At 39.9% G+C, this 24,976-nt stretch overlaps 1 protein-coding gene across 1 annotated transcript in view; it reads left to right on the top strand.

Moving 5' to 3' along the window:
• The window catches only part of LOC114043274 (E3 ubiquitin-protein ligase RNF115), a 50,103-nt gene that overhangs the window by 17,309 nt on the left and 7,818 nt on the right, over positions 1 to 24,976 (top strand). Inside the window, exons 2-4 of the mRNA XM_027862347.1 lie at positions 9,105 to 9,163; positions 13,392 to 13,449; positions 20,329 to 20,540. Of these exons, the coding sequence (XP_027718148.1) occupies positions 9,105 to 9,163; positions 13,392 to 13,449; positions 20,329 to 20,540 (329 nt within the window). The remainder of the gene's footprint in view (positions 1 to 9,104; positions 9,164 to 13,391; positions 13,450 to 20,328; positions 20,541 to 24,976) is intronic.

Here is a 24,976-nt window from a genome sequence, read left to right on the forward strand (position 1 = left end):
GGGAGGAGAACATATCTTTTCATATGAGATGGGATGAAGGAGGAGATAGGATAAGGCACCTGAGTAATGTGAGATGAAGAAGTGATAAAAGGGAACTCTGGGTAAATAACGAATTTTTTAAATGAAATATGAGGTTATGGTTTTTAGCTGAGAAGGTGGGCAAAGGAAGAGTAATGAAAGGTTTGGAAAAGCCTTTGTAATAGCCAATTGATTAGGGTGGTGTAGAAGTAACCTTGCTGCATTGAAGGCCCTTTTGACATTTATATATCATAAATTTTTACTGGCCCCAGTCAGCAAAGGTTTTTAATTTTTGCTCCAGCTGTATTCAGCAATACATGAAAAAGACCAAAGGCAGTTGATAGTGGGCTTGGCATAGTAAGATCAGTGAAAGGACAAAGGTCAAAGTCCTCAAATCAGCCCAGAACTTGTATTATAAAGGGTTAAGTTGACTAAAAATAGCATTTTTCCTCTTTTCAGTGAGAGCAAAAAGGTTCTAGTGTACTATTGCTTTCCCTAGAAATATTACTCACATTTTGAGTGAGAGCAAAAGGTTTTTTGGGCCTTAATAAAATATTTTCAAAATACTTAGTCTTTCTCAAAAATTTAAATGTCTGATTTTATGTAAATTTCATAATGTACAGAACTGTTAGTGATATGATTTATACATATATTGATTGATGTGTTCAAAATGTTTCACTAATAAGAATGTGTGATCAAAATGTTTGGCGGATGCAAAAGTCATCAATGAAACACTTGAAAATAATCAGAGAAGAGCAGATGGATGTTCAGAATAAGTTATAGAAAACCAGGATGTGTTTTTTTTTACTGTCATATTAAATTTAACATATCATATTGCTTGACTTCTCAAGGGATGGGGCAGGGTTGGGAGGGAGGGAGAGAATTTGGAACTCAAAATTAAAAAAAAAAGTTTAAACATTTTTAAATGTAATTGGGAAATATTTAACAAAATAAATAAAAATATATTTTAAAAATTTAACATGTACTTGTAAAAAACTATATGCAACTGAAACTTAGTATTTAATTTAAAATCTTCCATCCTTTGTGTATCAGAATGCTCATGTTTAATGTTTGTCAAATGCCCAATTAAAAAAAGAGAATTAAACTTTAAGTTTAGAGACTTAGAGTCTCCAGCCTTAGAATCTTAGAGAATAGGAGGAAAAGGAATAGAGATATTAAACACTAATGATGACATTTCCAATTCTGAGTTATGATGATATATAAAATATTTTGCCTCTGATCTGTCCATTTAAGTAGTTTGTGAGTAATTGTCTCAGTACAATTTTGCTAACTTGATACTTGAAGCCAGTATGAGCTGTACGAATAGTATATAATGTTATTTAGTACGGTGATTAAGTCACTGAGTCTACTGGACAGAAAATAGGTATCTGTCCATTGAGTTACTGACCTTTGTTGTTCTAACCATAAAGTGCCAGCACTTAAATCAATAACTGATAGCAACCCTACCACTGAAAAAACAAAATTCTGAGTTCAGATAAGGAAATCAATGGGGAGTTCAGATTGAATAATACTAAGGAATATAAATTTGCATAGGGTTCAAGGGTGTTTCTCTTTGTGGGGCATTACTTCAACTGGATCATGAGTCATAGCACTGCTTTGCCAACAACTCAGACTTTGATAATTCTGTCTGTCAGAGAACAAGAGGGAAAGGGAAATGCAATAATTAAAGCCAAGAGGTATATTTCATTTTCTAATGTTAGTGAGTGTTGAATATTTCTTGCTTTTAAGTTGATACAAGCAGCCAGACTAAACTATTCTAGTAAGTATTCCCAAATTCAAACCCTTAAAAAAAAATATATATGTATATATATATAGATATATATATAGATATATATAGATATAGATACGTGTGTGTGTGTGTAAATTTTAACTCCAAATTTAAATTAAATTAAAAATATGTATATAATATGTATTTTAAAATTTAATTCTGAATTTGATGAACATCAAAAAATATATTGTTATATATGATGTGGAACAAAAAGAAGATTACATGTGAAATCACAAATATTATAGCTTGCATTTTAAAAAAAAGTATTGAAGTTCATGTTATTTTTTAAATTAATTTTTATCGATATTTTTTTTAACATTGCCTAAAATTTCCCCTTATGTTTTTCCTCTTATCCTTCCCAGAAAGTCATCTCATATGAGAAAGGATATCTTTTTTTGAAGAAAAAGAGAAAGAAGAAAACCCAGCAAAATAAATGAACTGAAAACACGTGCCTTTTTTCATGTCCATGAACCCCTCACATTTCTCTAGGCTTGTTTGTAATTTTGCAGCATTCATTTTTTATTTTGTGGCTATGTTCTTTCTATTTATATTGTTCTCATTATGTATGTTTTCTTCGTTCTATTGATTTCACTCTGCCTGAGTTCATTTAAGTCTTTCTGTGCCTTCTCCCTTTTGTCTTATATAATTTTATATTCATGCTAGCCAATCTGGACCCAAACAGTGACCAAGTAGGGTTTGGCCTGGGACTTATTGTTGGCCAATCAATGAGAGCCATGAGTGATTTGGGGTTAAGGCTGATCTTTTTTTTTTTTTTTTTTTAAAGGCAGTTGGGATTAAGTGACTTCCCCAGGGTCACACAGCTAGTAAGGGTCAAGTGTTTTTCGTCTGAGGCCAGATTTGTATTTGGGTCCTCCTGACTTCAGGGCCAGTGCTCTATCCACTGCGCCACCTAGCTGCCCCAAGGCTGATCTTTAAGGAAAAAAAAAATTTAAGAGATTTAAATTTTTATTCCTTTTGGGCAGAGCACCCACGTTGTGACCTTGGCCAAGTCACTTAACTTCTCTCTGCATCGGTTTTCTTACCTGTAAAATGGAGATCATAATAGTATCTACCTTCTAAGGTATTCGTAAGGATCAAATGAGGTAATATTTGTAAAGCCCTTAGCACTCTGTCCAGCATACAGTAGGCACATAATAAATGCTTGTCTCCTTTCCCCGTGTTTAAGAATGCATCTCTTACCCATAGATGTGGAAGTTATATGTTTTGTTTTTTCATGGTATTATCTTTAATATTAAAGTCATATATCCATTTTGAATTTATTCTGGAATATGGTATAAGATGTTGGTCTAAGGCTTATTTCTGTCAGACTATCTAGTTTTCCTAGCAATTTTAAGAAATTAAATACAGAATTCTTTCCTAAGGAATTTTTATTTTGGAGTTTATTGAGCATTGGGTTATTGAGTTCCATTATTTCTGATTTTCCCTTGGATAATCTGTTTTATTGATCTATTTTCTTTTTTAATTAACGTCAAATGGTTTTGATATCTGCTGCCTTTTAATATAGTTTAAGGTATAGAAGTACTATTCTCCTACATGTTATTTTCAAAACTATCCTGCTTGTTTGGGCTTCACTCCGTACTCTCGTCCATTTTCATTAGTACATTTTTAAAAGATGTGTTAATGACCCTTATTCATTCATTCATTTTTTTATTTATTGCCAATATTTTTTGCTAGTTCCTACCCCAAAATAAAAAAAAAAGGAAAACACACTCTTTGTGACATGAATTTAATCAAGCAAAACAATTCCTACATTTTTTATGTCCAAAAATATGTCTTATTCTGTACTTTGGATCTGTTAACTCCTCTGTAAGGAGGTTGATTGTATGTTTCATCTTCAGTTCTCTCCAGTCATGGTTGAACATTGCATTTATCAGTTTTTAAGTCTTTCCAAGTTATCAAATCATTAGTATTCAAAATTGATGAATTTTTTTTTTTTAGATGAAACAGTTGGTGGGCATTTGGGGTAGTGTATGTCTTTCTTATCCCACTTTATCTATCAAACTGGTTTCTTCCTTCACCCCATCTCACATGAAGAAATGGTCCTTCTTGTCCATGCATACCCCTTGCTTTACAGATAGCCCCATCTATCATTTCCTTACTCACTTCCCTTCAGTCTCTCTCTGTCTAGTGGGGATTTCCTTGCTATCTCCAAATATTCCCATGGCTCCTCCATCCCCACTAGCTGTAGTCTCACATCTTTCCTCCCTTTTGTGGTTAAACTTGTTGAGAAGTATGTCTACAACAGGTGCCTCCACTTCCTTTCCTCTCTTAGTTTTCTATGTAGTCTGGCATCTGACCTCATCATTCAACTGAAACTGCTTTCTCCAAAGTTACTAAGGTTCTCTTAATTGCCAAATCTAATGGCCTTTTCTCAGTCCTTAGCTTCCTGGACCTCTCTGTTTTGCCTTTGATACTATTGATCAGCCTTTGATATTCTCTTCTCTCTAGGTTTTCATGACACCACTCTCTCCTTGTTCTCCTCCTACCTGTCTCACTATTCTTTAGCATCCTTTGACATAGGTGTCTCACAGGGCTCTGACTTTGCTTACTTCTTTTCTCTCTCTGTACTCTTTCACTTGGTGATCTCACTAGCTCCCATGGATTCAGATGTCTTCTCTGTGCTGGTGATTCTCAGCTCTACTTATCCAACCCTAACCCCTCTGCTGACCTCCACTTTCACATCTCCAATTGCCTGTTGGACATCTCAAGCTAGATGTCCCGTAGACATCTTAAACACAGCATATCTAAAACTGAACTTGTTATCTTTCCCCTAAACCTTTCTCCCAGCTTCCAAACTCCCTTATCACCATTCTTCCAGTCTCTTAGGCTTGCAACTCAGGCATCATCCTTGACACCTCACTTTCACCTCCCTTATCTAGCATGTTGCCAAGACCCGTCCACTTTACCTTCATACCATCTCATGCCATCTGTTGTTTATGCTTCCTCTCTCCTCTGACACTGCCATCACACCCAGACTATTGCAATGGCCTGCTAGTTGGTGTCTCTGCTATAAGTCTCTTCCTCCTCCAGTCTAACCTGCTCAGTAATCTTCCTAAAGAGCTGGTCTGACCATGTCATCCCCCCACCCTTTATTCAGTATAAACTCCAAGAGCTCCCCATCACCTCCAGAATCAAATATAAAATCCTCTGATCTTTGAAGCCCTTTACAACCCTGTGTACAATCCTTCCCCACTCCCCAATCTTCTGACACCCTTCAGATCCATTGACACTTTTGCTGTTTCTTGCACAAGACACTCGTGACTTGGGCGTTTTCACTAGCTGTCCGCCATGCATGAAATGCTCTCCCTCTTTATCTCTGTCTTCTGGCTTCCTTCAGGACCTAGCTAAGATTCCACCTTTTATATTGAGCCTTTCCCCGTTCCCCCTAATTCTGGTGCCTTCCCTCTGTTGATTTTTTCCAGCTTATATGTTTGTTGTTTATGTCTTGTCTTCATTAGGCTGTGAGATCCTTAAGAGCAAGGCTTATCTTTTACCTTTTTTTGTACTCTCAGTGCTTACTATTGTGCCTGTCACATAATAGCTTAATTTTTGTTCACTGACTGACCTATTAGATGCATTAGGGTTCAACTTGATAACAAGTAATAATAACTAATCCAGATGTTCTTTCCAAGAAGAGATTATTTTTCATTTATAATCTTTTTGGAGTGGTTGGAGGGATCTTGTACTTGAAACTCAGAACTTTCCTTCTGAATGTGACAGTGATGCTAAAGCCAAGGACAAAGTGTATGAGAATTTCCACATGATCTTCAGATCACTATACTTGGAGGATCTGTGAATTTCTGTATGAAGCTTTTCACAGATGCATATTACAACCTCTCAGTGGTTACAGTTTTCTCAGTGGATGATCTTGATGATTTGTGGCAGTGATGCTGTTTGGGGTTGCTGGGAGAACCTAGAAATGGCAGGGCACAGGGTAGACTTCCGCCTGGAGTGGATTCATGCACTCAAATCTTCTTCCTTCTTGTCAAATGACATGATTTATTGTAACTTGAGATGCTTAGGGAATCTGCAACTTAATGGGGGTGAGACTGATGTTTATATGTGAAAAGGACAGTGAAAGGATCTGGATGGGATTAAGAAGGGTAAGTAGTCTGGGATGGGCCAGGGCCAGTAGTGAAAGGAGTATTAAGTAGTCTGCTGTGGACCAATGAGGGCAGTGAAAGGACTGTCAAGTATGCTAATTAAGTCTGGGGTGGGCCAAGTGCCTTAGGTGGAGTAGCCAATGATCTGGGCTGCTGAAATGCATGGGAAAATTCAGGTAATGGGTTTCTTTTAAAGACCTGGTCTTTTCCCTTTCGGGGTCCAGGGCCCATTACCCCATTAGCAAGTTGCTCAATTTACCAGTTTTCTAATGAGGAGCTTTTCTGAACTGAACCAGGCCAATTCTCTGAGGAGCGGTGTCTGTCACCCCACCTCCACTCCAACTCTTTCTGTCTGACAGAATCCACAGGAGCTTGTACTCCAATGGCAGGGTCGCCTCTATTCTAAGCTACAATAAAACATTGGAGGAAGACCTCAATGGAGTGGATTTCCTGCAGTAACAAGAATAATTGAGGTCCTTACCATATATTTTGAGGCCTAGTGAGTTTTAAGCCTTTTTGCAGTGAAATAGTATACCCAAAGGCACAGAGTCATTACCAATCATTTCCTTTTTTCCTTTAAGATGCCCAGAGTTTTTGGCAGGGTGGACAGCATCTTGTCTTTTAATATGTTTCAAAGCTCATTCAACTTGCTAAAGTGGTGGGAGGGGTGAAGAACCCCGAGAGCAGTTGAAATGGAGGAGAGTTTGGAATTGTCATGGGTGTCTGAAATCGGCAGGGATGTGGAGGAACTTGAGATGACTTTGGAGTCTTCAAGACAACATAGGAACAACACTTGCAGATTTTGGGTTTTTAGTCTTGCAAAATGACGGTTGAGGTTTTAGGGGCAGAGATACTACATTCTGCTCCAAGGCCTGGTCATTACGGTATTTGAGAGAGTAGTTTTGTTCTTCTGACTGATAATTGATGTGTGAACGGTCTGTTGATTCCATAGGGTTTCCATGATTCCTATAGTGCTGACTGGAGGAGAGGCCAGTTCCAGATCAAGCCTGTGTTTTGGTTACGATTGTGTCTACTGTATAGCTGCAGAAAAAAGCAGTCCAATTTGAGCAAAAGCTGTTTGGGAACTCGTCAGAATTTCATTGGTTCACAGGAGACTTGAAACGCGTTCTCTGCTTTCCTTTACCTTTGTTCAATAAAGATCAGTCTATCCAGAAATATGTACTTGGTTCTAGGAAATTTAGAGTTACAAAGTAGCAGGGAGAGCCACAGCTTATGGGGTCTGAGACAGGTGAAGTGCTTTGCCCAAGTTAGGATGGGACTGACCAGAAGGCTAGTGACTCGGTTATCTCGAGAGTCTGTAGCCCTATTTAGGGATTCAACCCTTAATTCAGGATCAATTTTCCACCTTTGTTTTTCTGTCATTGAAAAAGAGATCAAGCTGCTTCCCCCTGAGTAACAGCATATAAACAGCTGTCTTTGGAGTCTGGAAGATTTCAAACCCATCTCAACCATTGGCCAAAGCACTTCATCTCTGAGTTCCCCAGACAGCTCTCTATGAGGTTCAGAGCAGGGTCTATTGGTATTGGGAGAGGGAGTTCTCTATAGTAATGAAATAGCAGGACTGGATTCCCTCCTCCCCCACCACCACCCACTTTCTTGTTGTTCAGTTGTGTCTGACTCTTCTTGACCCAAGTGGCAGACTTTGTTGTAGCCCAGTAGGGAACCTGCAAAACTAAGGAGAGTGGTGCTGGTACTTAGTGGGATAATGAAAGGATCTGGGTGGGATTAAGGAGTGATAAGTAGTCTGGGGTGGGCCAGGTGTGACAGTGAAAGGAATGTCAAGTAGGCTAATGTGATGATCTGGGTTGCTTTCAAGGACTCCTCTTTTTCCTTTAGGGGTCCAGGTCATATCACTCCATCGGTTTGTCATTTCCTTCTCCATTTCATTTTATAGATAAGGAAATTAAGGCAGAGTCACACAGCTAGTAAGTACTTGTCTGTGGCCAGATTTGAACTAACGAAGATTTTTCCTGACTCCAGGCCCAGCACTCTATCCACTGTGATTCCTAGCTACCAGCCAGGATTACCAAGGGTACTGAGGATGAAAGGAGTTTAAGGGTATAGGGTAGGAGGTGTACTAGATAATGTCTGTTAATCTTTTAAAGTTTCATGATTATCCTAGATTTAGAGCTTGAAGGGACCTTAGAGATCGCCTAGTTCAATTCTCCCCATAGAGGAGGACACTGGCAGTATGGGAGAAGCAACTTGTAATTAATGTAATTAATATCCATCAGGATTTGAGTCCTTTTTAAAGTCCCTAATTACTTGAATTATTTAATTCAATTCAGTTCAGTAAACATTTATTAAGTACCTACTATGTGCGGAGCACTGTGCTTAGCACTGGGATACAGATGAGAAAGACAGTCCCTGCCCTCAAGGAGCTTACATTCTAATGGGGGAAGACTGAAAGCAAAAGGAAACTGGCAAGGGAAGGGAGAGGAAGGACACCTAGGGTAAGGAGCTGGTGCATCTTTTTGGCGGAGTTGAGACCAAGTAGAACAGCTGATGGAAAATGCAGTGCTCTTGCCGAGCAGAGGCCCCACTCTCTGCTAAGGGAGGCTTTGGGTAGAGTTGAATGCTCTGCCCTCCAGCCCTCCAATCACATTGAATAATCTCACTGAATTGATTGTCTTGTTAAGTCTGGAATGTTGAATATTTGATTCAGTAGCCAGTTACCAAGTTATAAGCCTTAAAATATTGGCTAGGAAATCTCCAAATGACCATTTTTGTAATTTCCAAAGTGCAGTTTAGAGAGACAGTATGATGTAGTGGGAAGCACCCTACATTTCTAGGCTCATTTATCTAGTAGAGATTTTTCATTGAGAGCTAGATTTGAGCAGGAAGCTGGGTAATGAAAATTTACCCAGATGTAATGCAGACATTTTTAAATTAGTGAAGCAGTTAAATACTAATATTTTTGATGTTGTTCACGTCTGTTTTTTCTCATTTCAGCCTAAATCCACTTAGGCATTTATGAAACCAGTACTTGAATCTTCCAAATGTGTCAGTATTTGCTAGTGAATAACAAAGAAAACCATAGGACAAATGGATGGGCACTCAGACTGTTTCGTAGCATCAGCTTTTGTGTTGTTTGCTGGCCTGAAACTGAATGCTCAGCTCTCTAATGATTTGTGTTTCCTTTCTTTTCATAGGAGTATATTTGCCCCAGATGTGAATCAGGCTTTATTGAAGAAGTGACTGATGATTCCAGGTATTGTACAAGCTCATGAATAAATCAGACATCATGTTAATTATTTTTCTCAATTGGATTGAATGAATTGGAGTAAATTTGGTTCTCAGTCTTCTAACTAAAGACTTGGGTATATGTGAAAGAGATGGCGAGGGAGGAGGGAAAAGGGGGAAGTGATGAGTTAGTAGTTGTTTTGAGGCAGCTGGGTGGCTCACCTCGTAGAGCACTTGGCCTGGAGTCAAGAAGACCTGAGTTCAGATTTAGGCGCAAACACTTACGAGCTGTGTGACCTTGGGCAAGTCACCTGACCTTTGTTTGCCTTAGTTTCCTCAACTGTGAAATGGAGATGATAACAGCATCTACCTTGGGTAGGGTTGTTATAAGAATCTAATAAGCTAATATTTGTAAAGTGCTTATCACAGTACCTGGAGTATAGTTGGTGCTATATAAATATTTAATTCTCTTACTTTCCCCGAGTCCACTGATCCTAGAAATAAGGCATTTTCTGGGAAATCCTTATTTCCACACCAGTTAGAGTTGAGTAGATTATCATTTTGTTCCTATGATTCTAGGATGCTTGCAGATTTATGGTGATCTATCCTGTGTCTGAGAGCCAAGTCACTATGCTATATCATGGGAGAGTAATTTCTGGCGAGGATAGCTAGCTTCTCATATTCATAGCAGCTTTATTTATAAAGAACAAAGTTCTCTCTACTTGGGAGAAGACATGTTTTCCTCCCTTTGGCTGATACTTTAGAGGAATGTGCTTTATCTAGAATGGGACCAAATTAATGTGAGTTTGTTTAGGGAAACAGATTTCCATTTCTAGTCCCTGGAAGAAGGATTGACTGTCATTAAATCTGAGAAGACATTTACTTTTGTCCTTATGTGGTGGACTAAGTAGAGATTGGTTGGAAGGGGAAGAACAATGCCAATCTTTTAGGGCTTAATATCTTAGGAGCATGCACTTTCTTTTTTTATATTAATAGAACTATTTTGCCCCAGGGGAAATAATATCATTGTCATGTTCCTTTTAAACTCAGGATAATTAGAAATTGACTTTTTTTAGGCTAGAGTAGTTAGTCACTAATGAGATAGTTGAATTAGGGATTCTTTTTCTCCAGCTCGGTAAACAAGATGGTGTTTTCAGACCTGTTTCCTTTGAGTCCTGGAGAGCCTTAAGGTGTGCTCTTAATGGTTAATGGGTAGGGGTAGGGACTGAACCAGTGATTTTATCCTCTTGGTAGCTGCTAGTGAGACCCTCCATCCCACAGTGCAGGTTGCCACCTTCTTTAAGCCTGTAGTTAGGAGAGAGTCATCCTGAGCGTTGAGAAAGAGGAGACTTGTTCAGGGTCATGCTGCCAGGATGTGTCCGAGTCAGGACTGGAACCCAGAGCTTCCCAGCTTGGAGGCTAGCTCACAGGTATTGTGACACTGTGTCTCTCACAGTTAATGAGAGTTGTTAATTCCCTTATTGTTGCTGTTGGCAGAATCTAAAGTTGAAAGCTCCCTCCAAAACCAGGGGAAAATTACCGCCTTACAGTATGTACAGCATTGGTTTGTTTTCACTAATGAGTGGAAATTGTGTGCATAAATCAGCTGGAGCTTCTGACCTCATCCTTTGTCCACTTTGATGCATGGGTTCAGTTTAGGACAGACCTACAGTTTCACTATTCCCATAATTAGAATTCTGAGGAAGCAGCTTTAGCAAAGCTAAACCTGCATTCTAGCATGACATCAGAAAAGCGTGTGGGTGGCATGTTAACTTGGGCTGACTTTCTGTTTATATTCCATATGTACCCAGTGCTGATGCAGATACTTGTGTCTTTGCATGCATTAAGGCCATATCAACTAATGAGATTATTAGTGAATGGGCTTAATTTTTTAAGGTTTTTTTTTTTTTAAACATGTAAGTTAATTTTTTTAGACCTTCTTTGGCAAGCATCCACCCTAAGAGGGCAATGTTTAGCTTGACAGTACAAATGAAAGAGTTGGATGTCTAGGGAACTATGATTTCATAGCTCTTTCTTCTCTTAACTTTACAATGCTTCCCACTTACCAGTTTGTAAATGGAATGTAAAGCTGTGTAGGCACTGCTGTGCCCAAACGCTGCTGAAATGTGAGGTATGGTGACTTCAGGAAGACATCAATCTATTAAATAAAGTGCTTCCCCTAGATTGGGGAGCTATTGGAGAAAGAATGGATTAAAGGTCACAAACCTTGCTAGTCTGTAAATATTTGATGAGGTAACAACAAGGAGGTTTTCTTTTTCTGACCTGTCATTAAAACACCCTAGTTTTGTATACAGTAATTTGAAAGGCTTTATCTACTTGCTGTAGATCCAGAGGTGAGCAAACTACCGCCAGAGCACCAGATCTGGTCCTCTACCTGTTTTTGTATGATCCTAAGCTGAGAATGGTTTTTACATTTTTAAACACTATGAATCTTTATTTAAAAATGTGAAAAAAACATTCTTAGCTTCCTAGCCTCCTTAGCTCCTTTGCATAGTTTGCTGACTTCTTGCTGTAGATGGTTGTATTACGAGTCCCTGTAAATAAATATATTTTTTATGATTGTTAAAAATGGGCCTTGTGTTTTAAGTAACAAATACAGTTTTAAGGATGAAGCTACACTAAGATTTTTTGGGACACCCTCGATATAACTTTATTTCCAAGGAGGCATGAAAATTCATGCAGTCATTTATACCAGAGAAGTGTGGGTATATTGGGGCCTGTGCAGCACTTGAAGTACAGTCAGTTTAACTTTTGAAAGAGACGTTTTCTTGTGGTCAGGTAGCTTTTCATATGTATCTTCATATTCTGTATTTGGGTATTAAAACATGGAACCATCCTGTATTTTCAGTCTGCTGCTTCATTGACTCATTTTCCTTGTGTATAGGTAAGGTTGGCATGTTGGACCTTGTTCTCCCGGTAAGGGACCTAGTATTATCTTAGATAGGAATTTGGAAGGATAGATTTCTAGATAGTAAAACAACTAGTAGAACTCAAGAGAGTTGTGGTCCTTACCTTATTTCTCCTCAAAGGAAGATCTATTTAAATTATGCGATATAACACACCCACCTCTTTGCAGTGGTTTAGGGGTTGGGAAAAGCTAGATGATGACTTCTTGAAGGGACTGAGACCCTGTGATGAGAATTATGTAAGAGTAAGGGCCTCTGATTTTTCTCCACCCCCACTGAGGGAATATAATGTAAAAGGAAGTCCCCATAGGAAATGGTTTGTGGGGGGGAATGTTAGTAGCAAGGAATAGGTGACCATTGTGGAAAAAAGTACATAGCATGTTTTAAGGAGAAGTAAATTCCATGTTGGTGAAGTTGACTGGACATTGGCTTCAGCTTCTAATTCAGTGAATGAGAAATTATTGTTATTGCATCAAAAGAAGTTTCAGCTCTTGCCTGTCAGTTTTATGTGTAGCCTGACCTCCCATCACCGAGCTCAGGAGGTGATGGAGCTCGGTGCAATAGTGCTCAAAGTGAAGATGTGGGTTGGGTATTTTGGTCAGCTGGCTTTTGTGGGATAGAAAGCATAGGTTATCAGGTTGTTTTGTGACTACCGGAGGGATGTGTGTCATGAGGTAGATAGAAGTCATCTTAAGGACCTCCTATTTCCAGCCAGTGATTTCCTGCCAGGAAAGGAAAAAGGTGTTGGGCGGCTTCCTGGGCAGTGCACAGTGCTTCCTTTCTTCTGATCCAAGTTCCGTGGGCATAGTACTGAAATGTTCATTCATGCACCTATGTCACTCTGCTTAGCACGTTGTGTCTCAGAGTAGGGTAAACTACTGAGTGGTGTTAGCCCCAGCCAAAATCTTGGTTCTGGCTGCTCCGGAGCTTGTTTTTCCTGCTGGTAAGCAGGACTTTTCTTCTTTCTTTTTTTAAGTGATACATTGATGAGAATGTGGCAAGGGGAGTGCTTCTTTGGTGTAAAGGAAAGGGAATTGCTTTGCTTGGCAGTGGAGTTCTCCCCACCCCGCCTTTTCCTCCTCCCCCCCATTCATCCTTTGGCTTTCTTTTGATTTTTATGTTTGTGGTACTGACATTAATTTGTTTGATTTGTTTTCTCTGACAGAATAACCCACATTCCAGCTCCTTGTAATTTTGCAGTTGCCATGTGGTGATTTTTTTTTTTCTTTATCAGGCTTTTGCTCTCATGTGTCCCTGTCTATATTTAGCTTCTAGGAGAGGAACTTATTTCTGGGAGGAGGATCACTACTCACTCTTGTTTCACCTTAGTTTTTTAGATAGTGGTGGCAGCGGCCTAGACGACAGCACATCCACGCAGTTTGCAGAGGTAAGTTTTGTTTTGATGGGAGGGGTTCTTTGAGCAGCTCGTCTGGATCAAAACTGGAGCCAAAATTCAGTTCATAGGAGAGCCAACAGCAGCGTGTTCACGAAAAATAGAGGCAGGATGTGGCCTGTTTGAGAGCCAAGCTCGGCTTTCGGTGGCTGGAGCTTTCATTGTTTGAATTCCAGTAAGAACTCTATTTCAGAGAAAATATCTGAGCCCTGACATACACGCCAGAGACCAGTCAGGGCTAGCGTGTTGATTTTCCTACTGTCTTCTACTTTTTCTGTGTTACACAGGGGGTCTCAAAAGTTTAGTGTATCTTTAAGTTGACCAGCTTAAAGCCCTGGTAAGACTTTTGGGACATTGGGATGGTGGTTTGAGAATAATGAGTTTGAACCGTGTTCAAGCAATAACAATTAGTGCAGCCCAAGATGAGCTGCTGTTTTCACCAACACATTTTGGCACCAGTCATCAGGAAGTAGGCTGCTTGTTCTGTGTAGGTGCTGGGTTTTAGCACCCAGATCACACATTAATTGGCAGAGTTGAGATTTGAAAGGGAGATAAGGAAGGAGATAAGCATTTTGAGGCTCAGGTCTCCAAAAGGTTTTAAACATGTCTGATTATGCATCCCTGTTACAAAAAAGGAACTTGATTGTAACTTGAAAATAAGAGGTCACTCCATATGTTTGTGTATCATTTAATATTTAACCGTGTGGTAATTCTCCTTGTACCTTTCCCCAGTGTCCTGAAATCTCTTCTTTTGCACTCTCTTCCCAGGTTTTTTTTTCTTTTTTCTTTTTTCTTTTTTAACCATGTAGTTCCCACCTCACAGGCTAGCTTAGCCTGGAAAAAGGTACTGATTTGTTTCTATTTCACTGTGTCTACTATCTCCTGTATCTGCCTCTGGTCCTGTGTAGCTGATAAAGTTGTGATTACCATAATGAACTCACAGGCTAGAAGTAGGAAAGATGAAAGCTTAATTTAAAATAAAGAATTCCCTTGTAGTATTGTTCCACATAATGTCTCCTTAGTAGCTAGAAAGTTCATTTCTGAGTTTGATGTTTAAGGAGGAATTACACGAAGCATCCAAAGGAGAATTGAGGGGACTTGAAAGGGTAAGAGGGTCTACTGAAGGTACTGGGGATGTTTAGCCTAAAGAAGAGAACTCCTCGAGGCAGGTGCTGGCAGAGGCACAGTGACAGTTTTCAAATATTCGAAATATTATCCTGTGAAGGAGAGTTTAGATTTGTTCTGCTTAGCTCCCAAAGGCTACAAGCAGGACAGTTGGATGGAAATTATATGGAATCTGATTTTGGTCAAACATAAAGGAAAATGTCCTTACAATTTTCGAGAAATGGAAGGGGTTGCCTAATGAAATAGTGAGTTCTCTGTTACTGGAGGTGCACAAGAAGAGGCTGAATGATTACTTTTGCTGGGGCGGGGGGGTGGGGGGGGTGGAGGATGTGGTAGAGGGACTTCATTTTTCCAGTGAGGGGTAGAGTACGGAACCTCTGGAGTCTTTCCAGCTCTAAGGTTAAATGTTTCCATAAACACAAGCCGGTGCAACTGCTGGAAGTCACTTTTGTAAAGTGGCCTCGGTGGGTATCTTAGCCTCCACATGGTAAGCAAACAGAATAGTAATATTAAAAAACTCTCACCCTGATCCTTAGTCCTCAACTTATTGGGAAATATGGAATTCAAATTCATGAATATAAGTAAATAAAAAACAAAGTCCAAAAACTCCACCTTATTTGAGTGTCTTCTGATTCTAACAGGGCCTTCTTGACATTTATATAACACTTTAAGGTTTGCAAAGCATTACATAGATATTTTGATCCTTACAACGACCCTGTGAAGGAGATACTGTCATTATCCCAGTTAAAGGTGAGGCAGTTAAAGCTAAAACAGGTTAGTTGACCTGTTCAGGGTCACACAGCTGATGTCTGAGGCAGGATTTGAACTCTAGTCTTCTTGACTCGGGAGCCTAGCACTGCCCCACTCTGTCCTGTGATCTCAGATTACTTCCCAAATACCCAGTCTGAATGTCATTGAATACCACAGTGCTTGGCACCAGGTAGGAGCTTAACAAATGCTTATTGACTGATTGAATTCCCTCGGTTCAGATATCTAGAAAGATCCTGTCTTTTGTAAGTTCCCTCTTTATTCTCTTTTGTAGTTGCCTAGGGAGAGAAAAAGCTGAATTAATGGATTTGTTGATTCTTCTTCACCCTCCACCTCCACACTGTCCCATAGTTAGTTGTCAGCCCTCGAAGCCTCCTTGAATTCTTGTGTCCTTCATCAGTCGCTTTTGATACTACAGGTTATATACAATCAGTTGCTGGTTACGCAGGAGGCAGAAGAAATTTCATGTTTTTCTCCTTTCCCTTAACATCTTACTCTTCTCTTGGGATACACAGGAACAGATTGGTCTGTCAGGTGAGCTGGTATGATTCAGACAAACCAGGAGAGGCACTGAGTAAGGAGATTATCTGTGAGTCAATTTCCTAACTATACTGATGCTAGTTTCAAGACTGGGGCATGCACTGTCTCTCTAGTGGGAACGTAATTATGCCTTTCCTCATGTCTGTAGTGTAGAGTCTCATGATGTGTCGTCTTGTGATCTTAAGGCACTGATAAATTGTACAAAGAGACCTGATTACGCTGTTCAGTTATGTTCTTTCCCCCTCAATTTTGCCCTTCTTTGGGGTCCTGTGATTTCATTGCCATCATTTCTAAAAAATTTAAATTATCCAGACAAGACCATAAAAGGGATTTCTTCCTCCACCCCCAACAGTGAAGTTTTTATCAGGTGCCTACTCTGTGCTTTGCACTGTGTTACCAAGTGATAAATGAAATACATTTGCCAAAATATATTTTTTTTAAAAAGCAACAGTTTATGGACCCTAGATTGCGGGAAAGAGGGATGTAGGATAAGTCCCAAGGCTGCCCTTTGGTCTAACCTTGGAGTGGTTTCCCCCTTGCCCCAACAAGAGGTGATTGTTGTGAAGTGATTATTGTCCACGTACAGGAGCAGACTATAGGCTAGTAACTCACCCCTTCACATAATGAACAGAGTACTGTTAACAAAACCAGCTTTGGATTTTTAAGAGAAGGGAAAAATCTCTTTTGGATGAAAGGCAGTGTTTGAGGAGTATATGAAAAATAACTGAGGGTGGCCCAGAAGTACCATCACTTTATAGAGGTTTGGGAGACTAGAGGAGGCCATCCTGAGATTTTTCTTTTATGTCTCATTTGTCTCATTTATGTCTTCATTATGTCTCATGACCCACGAAAGAGAGACCCAGGGAATTAAGCCTATAGCTCCACGTGGGTTTTGTCAGTCTCATGAAAGTGGCTGACTGTTTTTGTGTGCCAGTGAGAAATGTCAACCAACACTCTGAGATCATATCAATGTATTGTTTCAGAGCCAAGGTGGCTGTTAGTGTCCTAATAGGATAGATGATCAGATGATGGAAGGGCACCCTTTGTGTTTTAGGGAGCTTTGGGCAGATCTTGGTATAGTTGGTTCTCAGATAGTTTTCTTATTACCTAGCCTTTCGAGGTTAGGAGAGTGCAAGGGTTGAGGGGTATGCCAGAGAACTGCTCACCACAGCTAGTCCAGTAGGGCCTCTGAGTTTGGCAGAGCATACATACTGGATCCTTCAGGGAAATGGTCTAAATCATAGAAGCTTAGAGTTGGAAGAGACTTACGAGGTCTTTTAACCTAATTGCTATCTAAAACAACTGCAATTCCTAGTCATGCAGCCCCTGCTTGAAGTTTTCCAGTGATTGAAGAGATTGAGGCGTAAAGAGATGAGTGTCTTGCTCAGGGTCACACAGCAGTGCAGGGTGAACCCAGGTCTTCTGACTTGGACCTGGTACAAAGTTTCTCCTTATTGAACAAAGCTAATCCCTCTTCCCACCCAGTTGTTTTCCAATATTGTAAGAATGCCTTCATCTTCTCCAGGTCCTTCACCCAGTCCTCCCAGGACCTGGGTCCCATTCGAATCACTCTCTTGGTCCTCTTCCTTGTGATGAGCTCTAGCTCATCAGTTTCTCTTCAGCTGTGGTGCCTCATCATGCTGTGCCAGATGTGATCTGGTGAGGTTAGAGTGCATTGCGCTCTCTTTCCCTTGCCCTGGGCATCATGCTGCCATTAATACAGCCTGGGCTGTAAGAGGCTTAGCTCTTTGGCTTGTCACATCACATTGTTGACTCATTGAGCTCTGAATCCTTTAGAACTCTTGGATGTTTTTTCATATCAGCTGCTCTCTAGCCATATGTCCCCCATCTTACACACTTGTTCAGTTGACTTTTTGAAGCCACATTATAACACTTGACATTTATTCCTACTCATTTTCATCCTACTAACATCATCCAAACCAGCATATAAAAATCATTTGGGGTCCCAAATTTAATCCAACTTCATGAAGTAATCTGTAGCTTTGTGTCATCTGTAAATTTGTTAGACTTGTAGTCTGTGCCTTCATGCAAGTCATGGACAAAAATTAGCCAATTAGGCCCAAGGGCAAAGTCCTAGGGATAACCTGGCATTTGGTGAGAAGTTGGAGGGACAATTGAAGAAATTGTGTCCCACTCAAAATCTTCATAGAAGAGTACTTGATTAAGCTCGAAAAGGACATTTTCTGTACTTTGAGTAGGGGATGGAGGATGTTGGAGTTTTCTATCCAAGTCATGCTATTTCTCAGGGAAAATCCTGTGACATTTTGTAACTGGGGGGATTTCTGACGTAAACCATATTTTTTTCCCTGTATTTTTAAAACAGTAAATACAGTGGATGTCACTTTTTGTTGTGCTATTACATACATTTGTGAAACTGCTTTGTTTCATGCCAGAGGGGATGAATTTCTCCTTACAGTTGAAGTGAGTGTGGAGTGAGATCAGACACCATGGAGGGGACTGCTCAAGGGATACTGCTTCCCCTTGAGGACAAGTGTAGATGAGTTGGGTTCACTGAAGATCCCAGACAGTGGGACTCAAAAGTTCTAGCCTCCTTTTTCAGACCAGAAGCCGGTGATCCTTGACAATCACCAGGAGTGAGTTATCATTGAAAACCAAAGGAAACTGGTCCAACTTGCTGAACTTGAAACTGTTAGTCTCCCAAATGATTCTGAAGAAGGGTCTCAGACTGAGTAAGGGTTGGAGTGCATTCTTCTGCTATTTGCCCGAAGTACTTAGAAGTAGCTAGATGGCTCAGTGGATGGCGTGCTGGGCCTGGAGTCAGAAAGATTTGAGTTCAAATTTGGTCTCAGACACTTACTAGCTGTGTGACCCTGGGCAAGTCACTTAACCTCTGTTTGCCTTAATCCATCGGAGAAGAAAATGGCAAACTACTCCAGTATCTTGGCCCAGAAAAAGCCCCAGACAGTTCTAGTATGCTGTGGTCCACGGGATCACAAAGAGTTGCACATGACTAAATGACAACAACTTAGAAGTAGAGCAAGGGTTTTTAACCTGGGTCAATCGACCCCCAAAGGGTTCATGGATGTATATCAGGAGGCCTGTGAACTTGGATGGGAAAAAAAGACACCTTTATTTTCAGTAACCTCTAACTGAAATTAGGTATTTCCTTCAATTATTTAAAGACATTATTCTGAGAAAGGGTCCATAGGCTTCACCAGACTAGTCTATGACATGAGAAGTTAAGAATCCCTGGAGGGAGGAAATTAGAGACTGAAGTAGACACGTATTAGGAATCAGGGCCTGGGGGTGAGTTCTGAGTAGAGTAGGATTTGGTGGATGTTCATGAGAGATAGAGGATATTTCATATAGTATAACACTCTCTCTCTCTCTCTCTTTCTCTCTGTGTCTCTCTCCCCCCCTCCCGCACCCCCCCTGCAATTCCTTACAAATTCTCTTATGTCATTCCTGTGAATATTTCCTGCATCACAGATTATAATCCTCCTGGCCTCAGATGGCCTTCCAGAACTTCTCTGGCCCCTAAATCCATCATATTGTTTCCAGCCTGGTAGTGAGCTTCAGCAGACTTAGCTGGGTTGGTCTTCAGACAACAGAAATGCAGTCTGCCCTGGGTCCATTCTTGAATCTTGTCTAGCTGGGTAGAATCTGTCAGAACTGTCCTGTTCTCTGCTGGTGTATCCTTTAAGAGGCCAGGGCTGGTTCCACATTGTACTTGTGATTGTATTGTACTTGTACTTGTATGCACGCAGAGTGGTATGTGTGTAAAGAGGAAGGACATTACATAATGAATCATAATTGAAAAAAAAATCATTCTGAAAATTACTTAAATTTTAGATGATTTGCCAGACATTTTTTAGGTTCTATAGAAACTTCATTTAGAACTATTTAGCCCTGGTCACACCAATTTGTTTATTTTTAATATTTCCATGGTAATTTTACATGCAGAACAAAGGAGTTTATCATACAGACACATATTCAGAAACAGAAACTTTATTATAGGAGATTCCTGTAGTATTTGGGAGAGGAGAAAGAAGAAAATTTTGGGCTTTTGTAATAGAATAGAATCCACAGATGATATCTTCTCGTGCAGAGCCAAAGATGAGGTTTAATCCTTAGTGGCTAGGTGAATAAGTAGCCAGAGTCTGTTATCTCCTCTAGCTCATATTAAATCCTAAGAATGAGACTGGTCAAGAGGCATGTGAATGTGAACTAGATGCTAGAAAAGATATTTATGTAGCTATGGTTTTTTCTCTTAAACAAATGACCTTTATTTAGTTATGGTTTTCATGTGTATGAAATCTGCTTTTGAAGACACACTGCTTTTACGTGATATTGGGAAGAACTTGTAGACCTTTGTGTATCTGCTAAAGTTGGAAAATTATCAAGTTTTGAGTTTGTTTTTTGTCTCATTCCTTGTTTTCTGTCTCTGACTTTCACCAGCTCTGGGACCATTTGGACCACACAATGTTTTTCCCAGACTTTAGACCATTTCTGAGTAGCAGTTCACTGGATCAAGACATTAGAGACAATGAACGGGGTCATCAAACCCATGCAGATCTCTGGGGACCCAGCAGGCCACCCAGACTGCCAATGACTAGGAGATTCCGATCTCGGGGGAGTTCTCGACCTGACCGGTCCCCAGCAATTGAAGGGTAAGTGTCAGGCTTAAAAACACTTTAAAAACAATTTTGATTATTTTTGTTCTCAGGGCAACCTTGCAGAATGAGGCTGCATACCATTTTTTCTCCCCCTAGGGCTCACCGATCTTAGATTTTCTGTTTGATAAGAGACACTTTCCAGAATAGCTCAACATTCATGTCTCTTAAGAAGGAAGTGTCTGCTGTCTGCACAGCTAATGCCTTGGGTTCTCATCAGTGTAGCATAGAGGTGGAGCCAAAGACCTCTGGCATGGGTATATGTCAGTACTAGCTTTAGTGTAATGAGGTTGATGCCTCATCACCTTTTGCCCTTTCATCTAAGAATCATCTGGGTCCTGACAGTTAAGCATTTAATAAATGTCTTCTGTGTGCCAGGCACTGTGCTAAATGCTTTACAGATATTACATCATTCGATCCTTAGTTAATGAAACATAAACAAAACAAGCAAATTGGACTTCAGTGGTATCAAAGCCTGCAGTGTAAGGAAGTCCTTTTGATCATAGGTTTAGAGCTGGAAAGGTGCTTACGCATGATCTAGCTCCTTGTTTTACGGAGGAGCAAACTGAGGCCCAGAGGGGTTGAAAATGTTTTGCCCAAGGTCCAGTGGTATGTGGCTGAGCTGGGATTTGAACCCAGATCCTTTTGACTTCCCAAGTCTGTGGCTTTTTCTGCTATATCTTATCGACCAACAATTTCTTTTCCTTGAGATTTTACTACTAAAAGTGATTTTAATTTTGATTTTTCACTTTTCACTTGTTACATATTAGAGATTGTATTTGCTTTAATGAAGACAATTTAATCATGTAGTTAATACTATTAACTTTTTAATGGGCAGCTAGATGGTACAGTAGATAGAGCGCCAGGCCTGAGTCAGGAAGACCTGAATTCACATTTGGCCTCAGACACTTACTGTGATCCTGGGCCAGTCACTTAACCCTATTTGCCTGAATTTCCTCATCTGAAAAATGAGCTGGAGAAGGAGATGGCTCACCAGTTCAGTATCTTTACCAAGAAAACCCCAAATGAAGGCATGAAGAGTCAGACATGACTGAAAGGCTGAACACCACCACCGCTCCCACCACCGTTTTTTAATATACTAGTTATGTCACCCTTTTGCCCACCAGCATCTCAGCATCATTGGAGCTAGCTTCCTTTTCTGGGTTCCATACTTCCTTCTATGCAGAATAGTGTCAGTGTGGATTGTGATTGCCTTTCTCTGCTTGTATCATCACCCCAAAATACATTTCTACCAAAGTGTCTTGGTAGGCGTGATAATACTTTTTTGAAGATGGGAGACTGAATTTTATTCAACTATGATCTCACTTCCTAAGCCTTGCATGTTGTCATTTATTGAATGAATGAAAGGGATATATTTGGCTTTCTGTTTGAAGACTCAGATCAACTGTATTTTGGTAGATTAAGGAGATCATTAGAGTTCTGCTTTGTTAATAATAAAATCCGACTTTTATGAGGCATCTTAATATTTGCAAAATGCTTAACGTACATTTTATCTTTTATCTTTAGAACAATCCTGTCAGGTAGGTGCTATTGTTATTCTCATTTTCTAGAAGAGGAAACTGTAGCTCAGAGAGGTTATGGTTTGCCTGGGGTTACATAGCTAGTAAGTGTCAAAGGCGGGATTTGAACCCAGATCTTCCTGACTGCAGGTTCCCCACCCTTTCTACTCCATCATGTTGCCTCCTACTTATATTTTTAAACATTTGTTATTGTTCAGTCGTTTTAGTCTTGTCTGACTCTCACTGACCTTATTTGGGGTTTTCTTGGCAAAGATACCTCTCCAGCTCATTTGATAGATGAGGAAACTGAGGCAAACAGGGTTAAGTGACTTGCCCAGGATCACACAGCTAATAAGTGTCTGAGGCCAGATTTGAACTCAGAAATTTGAGTCTTGCTGACTTTAGATCCAATGCTCCATCCGCTGTGATACCTAGCTGCCCTTAAACAGTTAATCATTCCTCTTGTGTTGTCAAAGGGCAAACCTAAAGGACAGAACAAATTAGGAAGATTTTTTTTATTCTTAATGGTTGTGTCTGGATAGTCTAAGTATTGTGTCTACTCTGGGAATTTGGAACTAACTCTTCAGGGAAATGGAGGCATCTCTAGAGGCATTCACATGCTCCTTTCTGATAATTACTAGTAGGAGACTTTCATTTCTCAAGCTGGAAGATAAAGTTATACTTTTTAAAAAACCAACAACCTGACTTCAGAATATTTTGCCGTAGATTTTACTAACTGCCAAGTAATAGGAAAAAAATGTCTGATTGGTTCATTGTCCTGAGAAAACCTGAAAAAACCTGAAAGCCATGATGTGAAAGATGTTTGTGAGAGCTGGGTCAGCTTGGTGTGCTGGGAAGAGCACTGGGCTGGCGTCAGAAGCCGCTCAATTTCTCACTTCTGCCCCTTGTTACCTGGAGGATGTTGGGCAAGTCGCTTAACCTCAACTTCCTCCTCTGTAAAATGAAGGCCTTGGACGAGGTGACTCTCAGGTCCTCCCCGTAGCTAAATCTGTGATCGTGTGTGGTCACAGCGTAAAAAACTTCCCAGGCTAAGCCTAGTCCTTCTTTGAAACCTCATTATGTTTTCTCTCCACAAAAAAGAAATCAGGCTCCTTTGTTCCTTATTGACACTCCCTTTTCTTTTTCAAGTTAACAGTGCCGTGTGAGTGGCTTGTAATTCTGGGAAACTTAGTAGGTATTTCATCCAATAGAATCATACTCCCAAGGATTTTTTAATTTATCATTGTGGGCATGGCAGGTACCACTTCTTTGGATGCAGATTATTTCTTCTCTGTGCTTTATTAAATTAAATAATCTTTGAAAATTAAAAAAAAATGGTTTTTTTTTGCTATTCTCTTTTTTAAAAAATTACTTTAAAAACAAGCATTTATTTTCTCCTCATATTGGGGGAAAAAACCCATCATAACAAATATGCATAGTCAAACAAAACAGATCCTTACAATGGTGATGTTCAAAAATGTGTGTTTTATTCTTTATCTTGGGTCCATTATTCCTCTGTAAGAAAGTAGGTTGCATACTTCATCATTCGTCCTCTGGAATCATGGTTGATTGTTGCATGGATCAGGGTTATTAAATTTTTTACTTAATTTTTCAATTAATTAGCACTTATTTTCTTAGCTTCCTACCCCATTCCCCTAATTTAAAAGAAAAACAAAACCTTTGTAACAAATTTGCCTAGTTAAGCAAAACAAATTCCCACATTGTCCACATTGAAAAATGTATGTCTTATTCTGCCTCTTGAGTCCATCACCTTTCTTTCAGGAGGTGTGGCATAAATCATTGCACTGATCAGAGTTCTCATGCTTTCCTTAATTGTTTTGTCTTTATGATGTTGTTGTCATTGTACAGATTATTTTCCTGATTCTGTTCACTCTGAATCAGTTCATACAAGTCTTCCTAGGTTTCTCAGAACTAATCTTTTTTTCTTCTTTTTTGGTGAGGCAGTTGGGGTTAAGTGACTTGCCTAAGGTCACACAGCTAGTAAGTGTCAAGTGCCTGAGGCTGGATTCGAGCTCAGGTCCTCCTGACTCTAGGGCCAGGGTGCTCTATCCACTGCGCCACTCAGCTGCCCCCCTTTTTGTCATTTCTTAGGGCACAATGGCATCAACTTTCTGAAGCTGAATTCAGAAAGCCAAATTCATAGTCATGAATGGTATTTGCCTTTGTATATTTTGTTCTGCTCTTTTCCACTTTTTTGTTGCAACAAAGAGAACATGGGTAGATAGGCTTATGAGTTGCTATGGCATGGTAAACAGCTTTATTCTGAGGAGCCTTCTCCGAAGATGAACCTACTTTCCATTGGACTGACAGATTCTGTATATCTTGAAGATTTTCCAACATGGTGTAGACTAGACAGATTGCACTCCCCTGGTATGGCTTCAGAAAACCTTGTGTTGTGCCCCTATACCGTTCTGACATGTTGGAGCAGAGGAGCAGAATTTTGTGCTCTTGAAACCAGTTGTGGAATTGGATTTAAAGTTAGAATTACAGGAGCAGCGTTTATGCTTTCTTCAATGCCGCAGTGTTTTTGTTTCCTTTATACATGTACTAACAATGAGTGCTTTTTCCCATGGTCCAATGTAATGATTTATGTAGAGCATTTTGCATTTCCCAGTGCTTCATAAATTGGAGCTATTATTATTATGCCATTCTGGCCCTGGTTGATGATGTAAGCTTTGCATTCTTGATATTATAGACTATTCAAGCCTTGGCCCATAACTTCTGAAATGCAGGTACACTCTTTGGCAGAAAACAACCAGCGGGATGAAGCCCTTTCTGATCCCTTCTCGTTTATAAACCCACTTCTGCTTCAGCATATGCTTCAGTTAATCAGCAAGCATTAATCAAGAACTTATTGTCAGCCAGGCCCCAGTGCTAAGCATTGAGGAGACC

The sequence above is a fragment of the Vombatus ursinus genome, unplaced genomic scaffold (assembly GCF_900497805.2).
Source record: "Vombatus ursinus unplaced genomic scaffold, bare-nosed wombat genome assembly UNPS02014768.1, whole genome shotgun sequence".
Lineage (NCBI taxonomy): Eukaryota > Metazoa > Chordata > Mammalia > Diprotodontia > Vombatidae > Vombatus > Vombatus ursinus.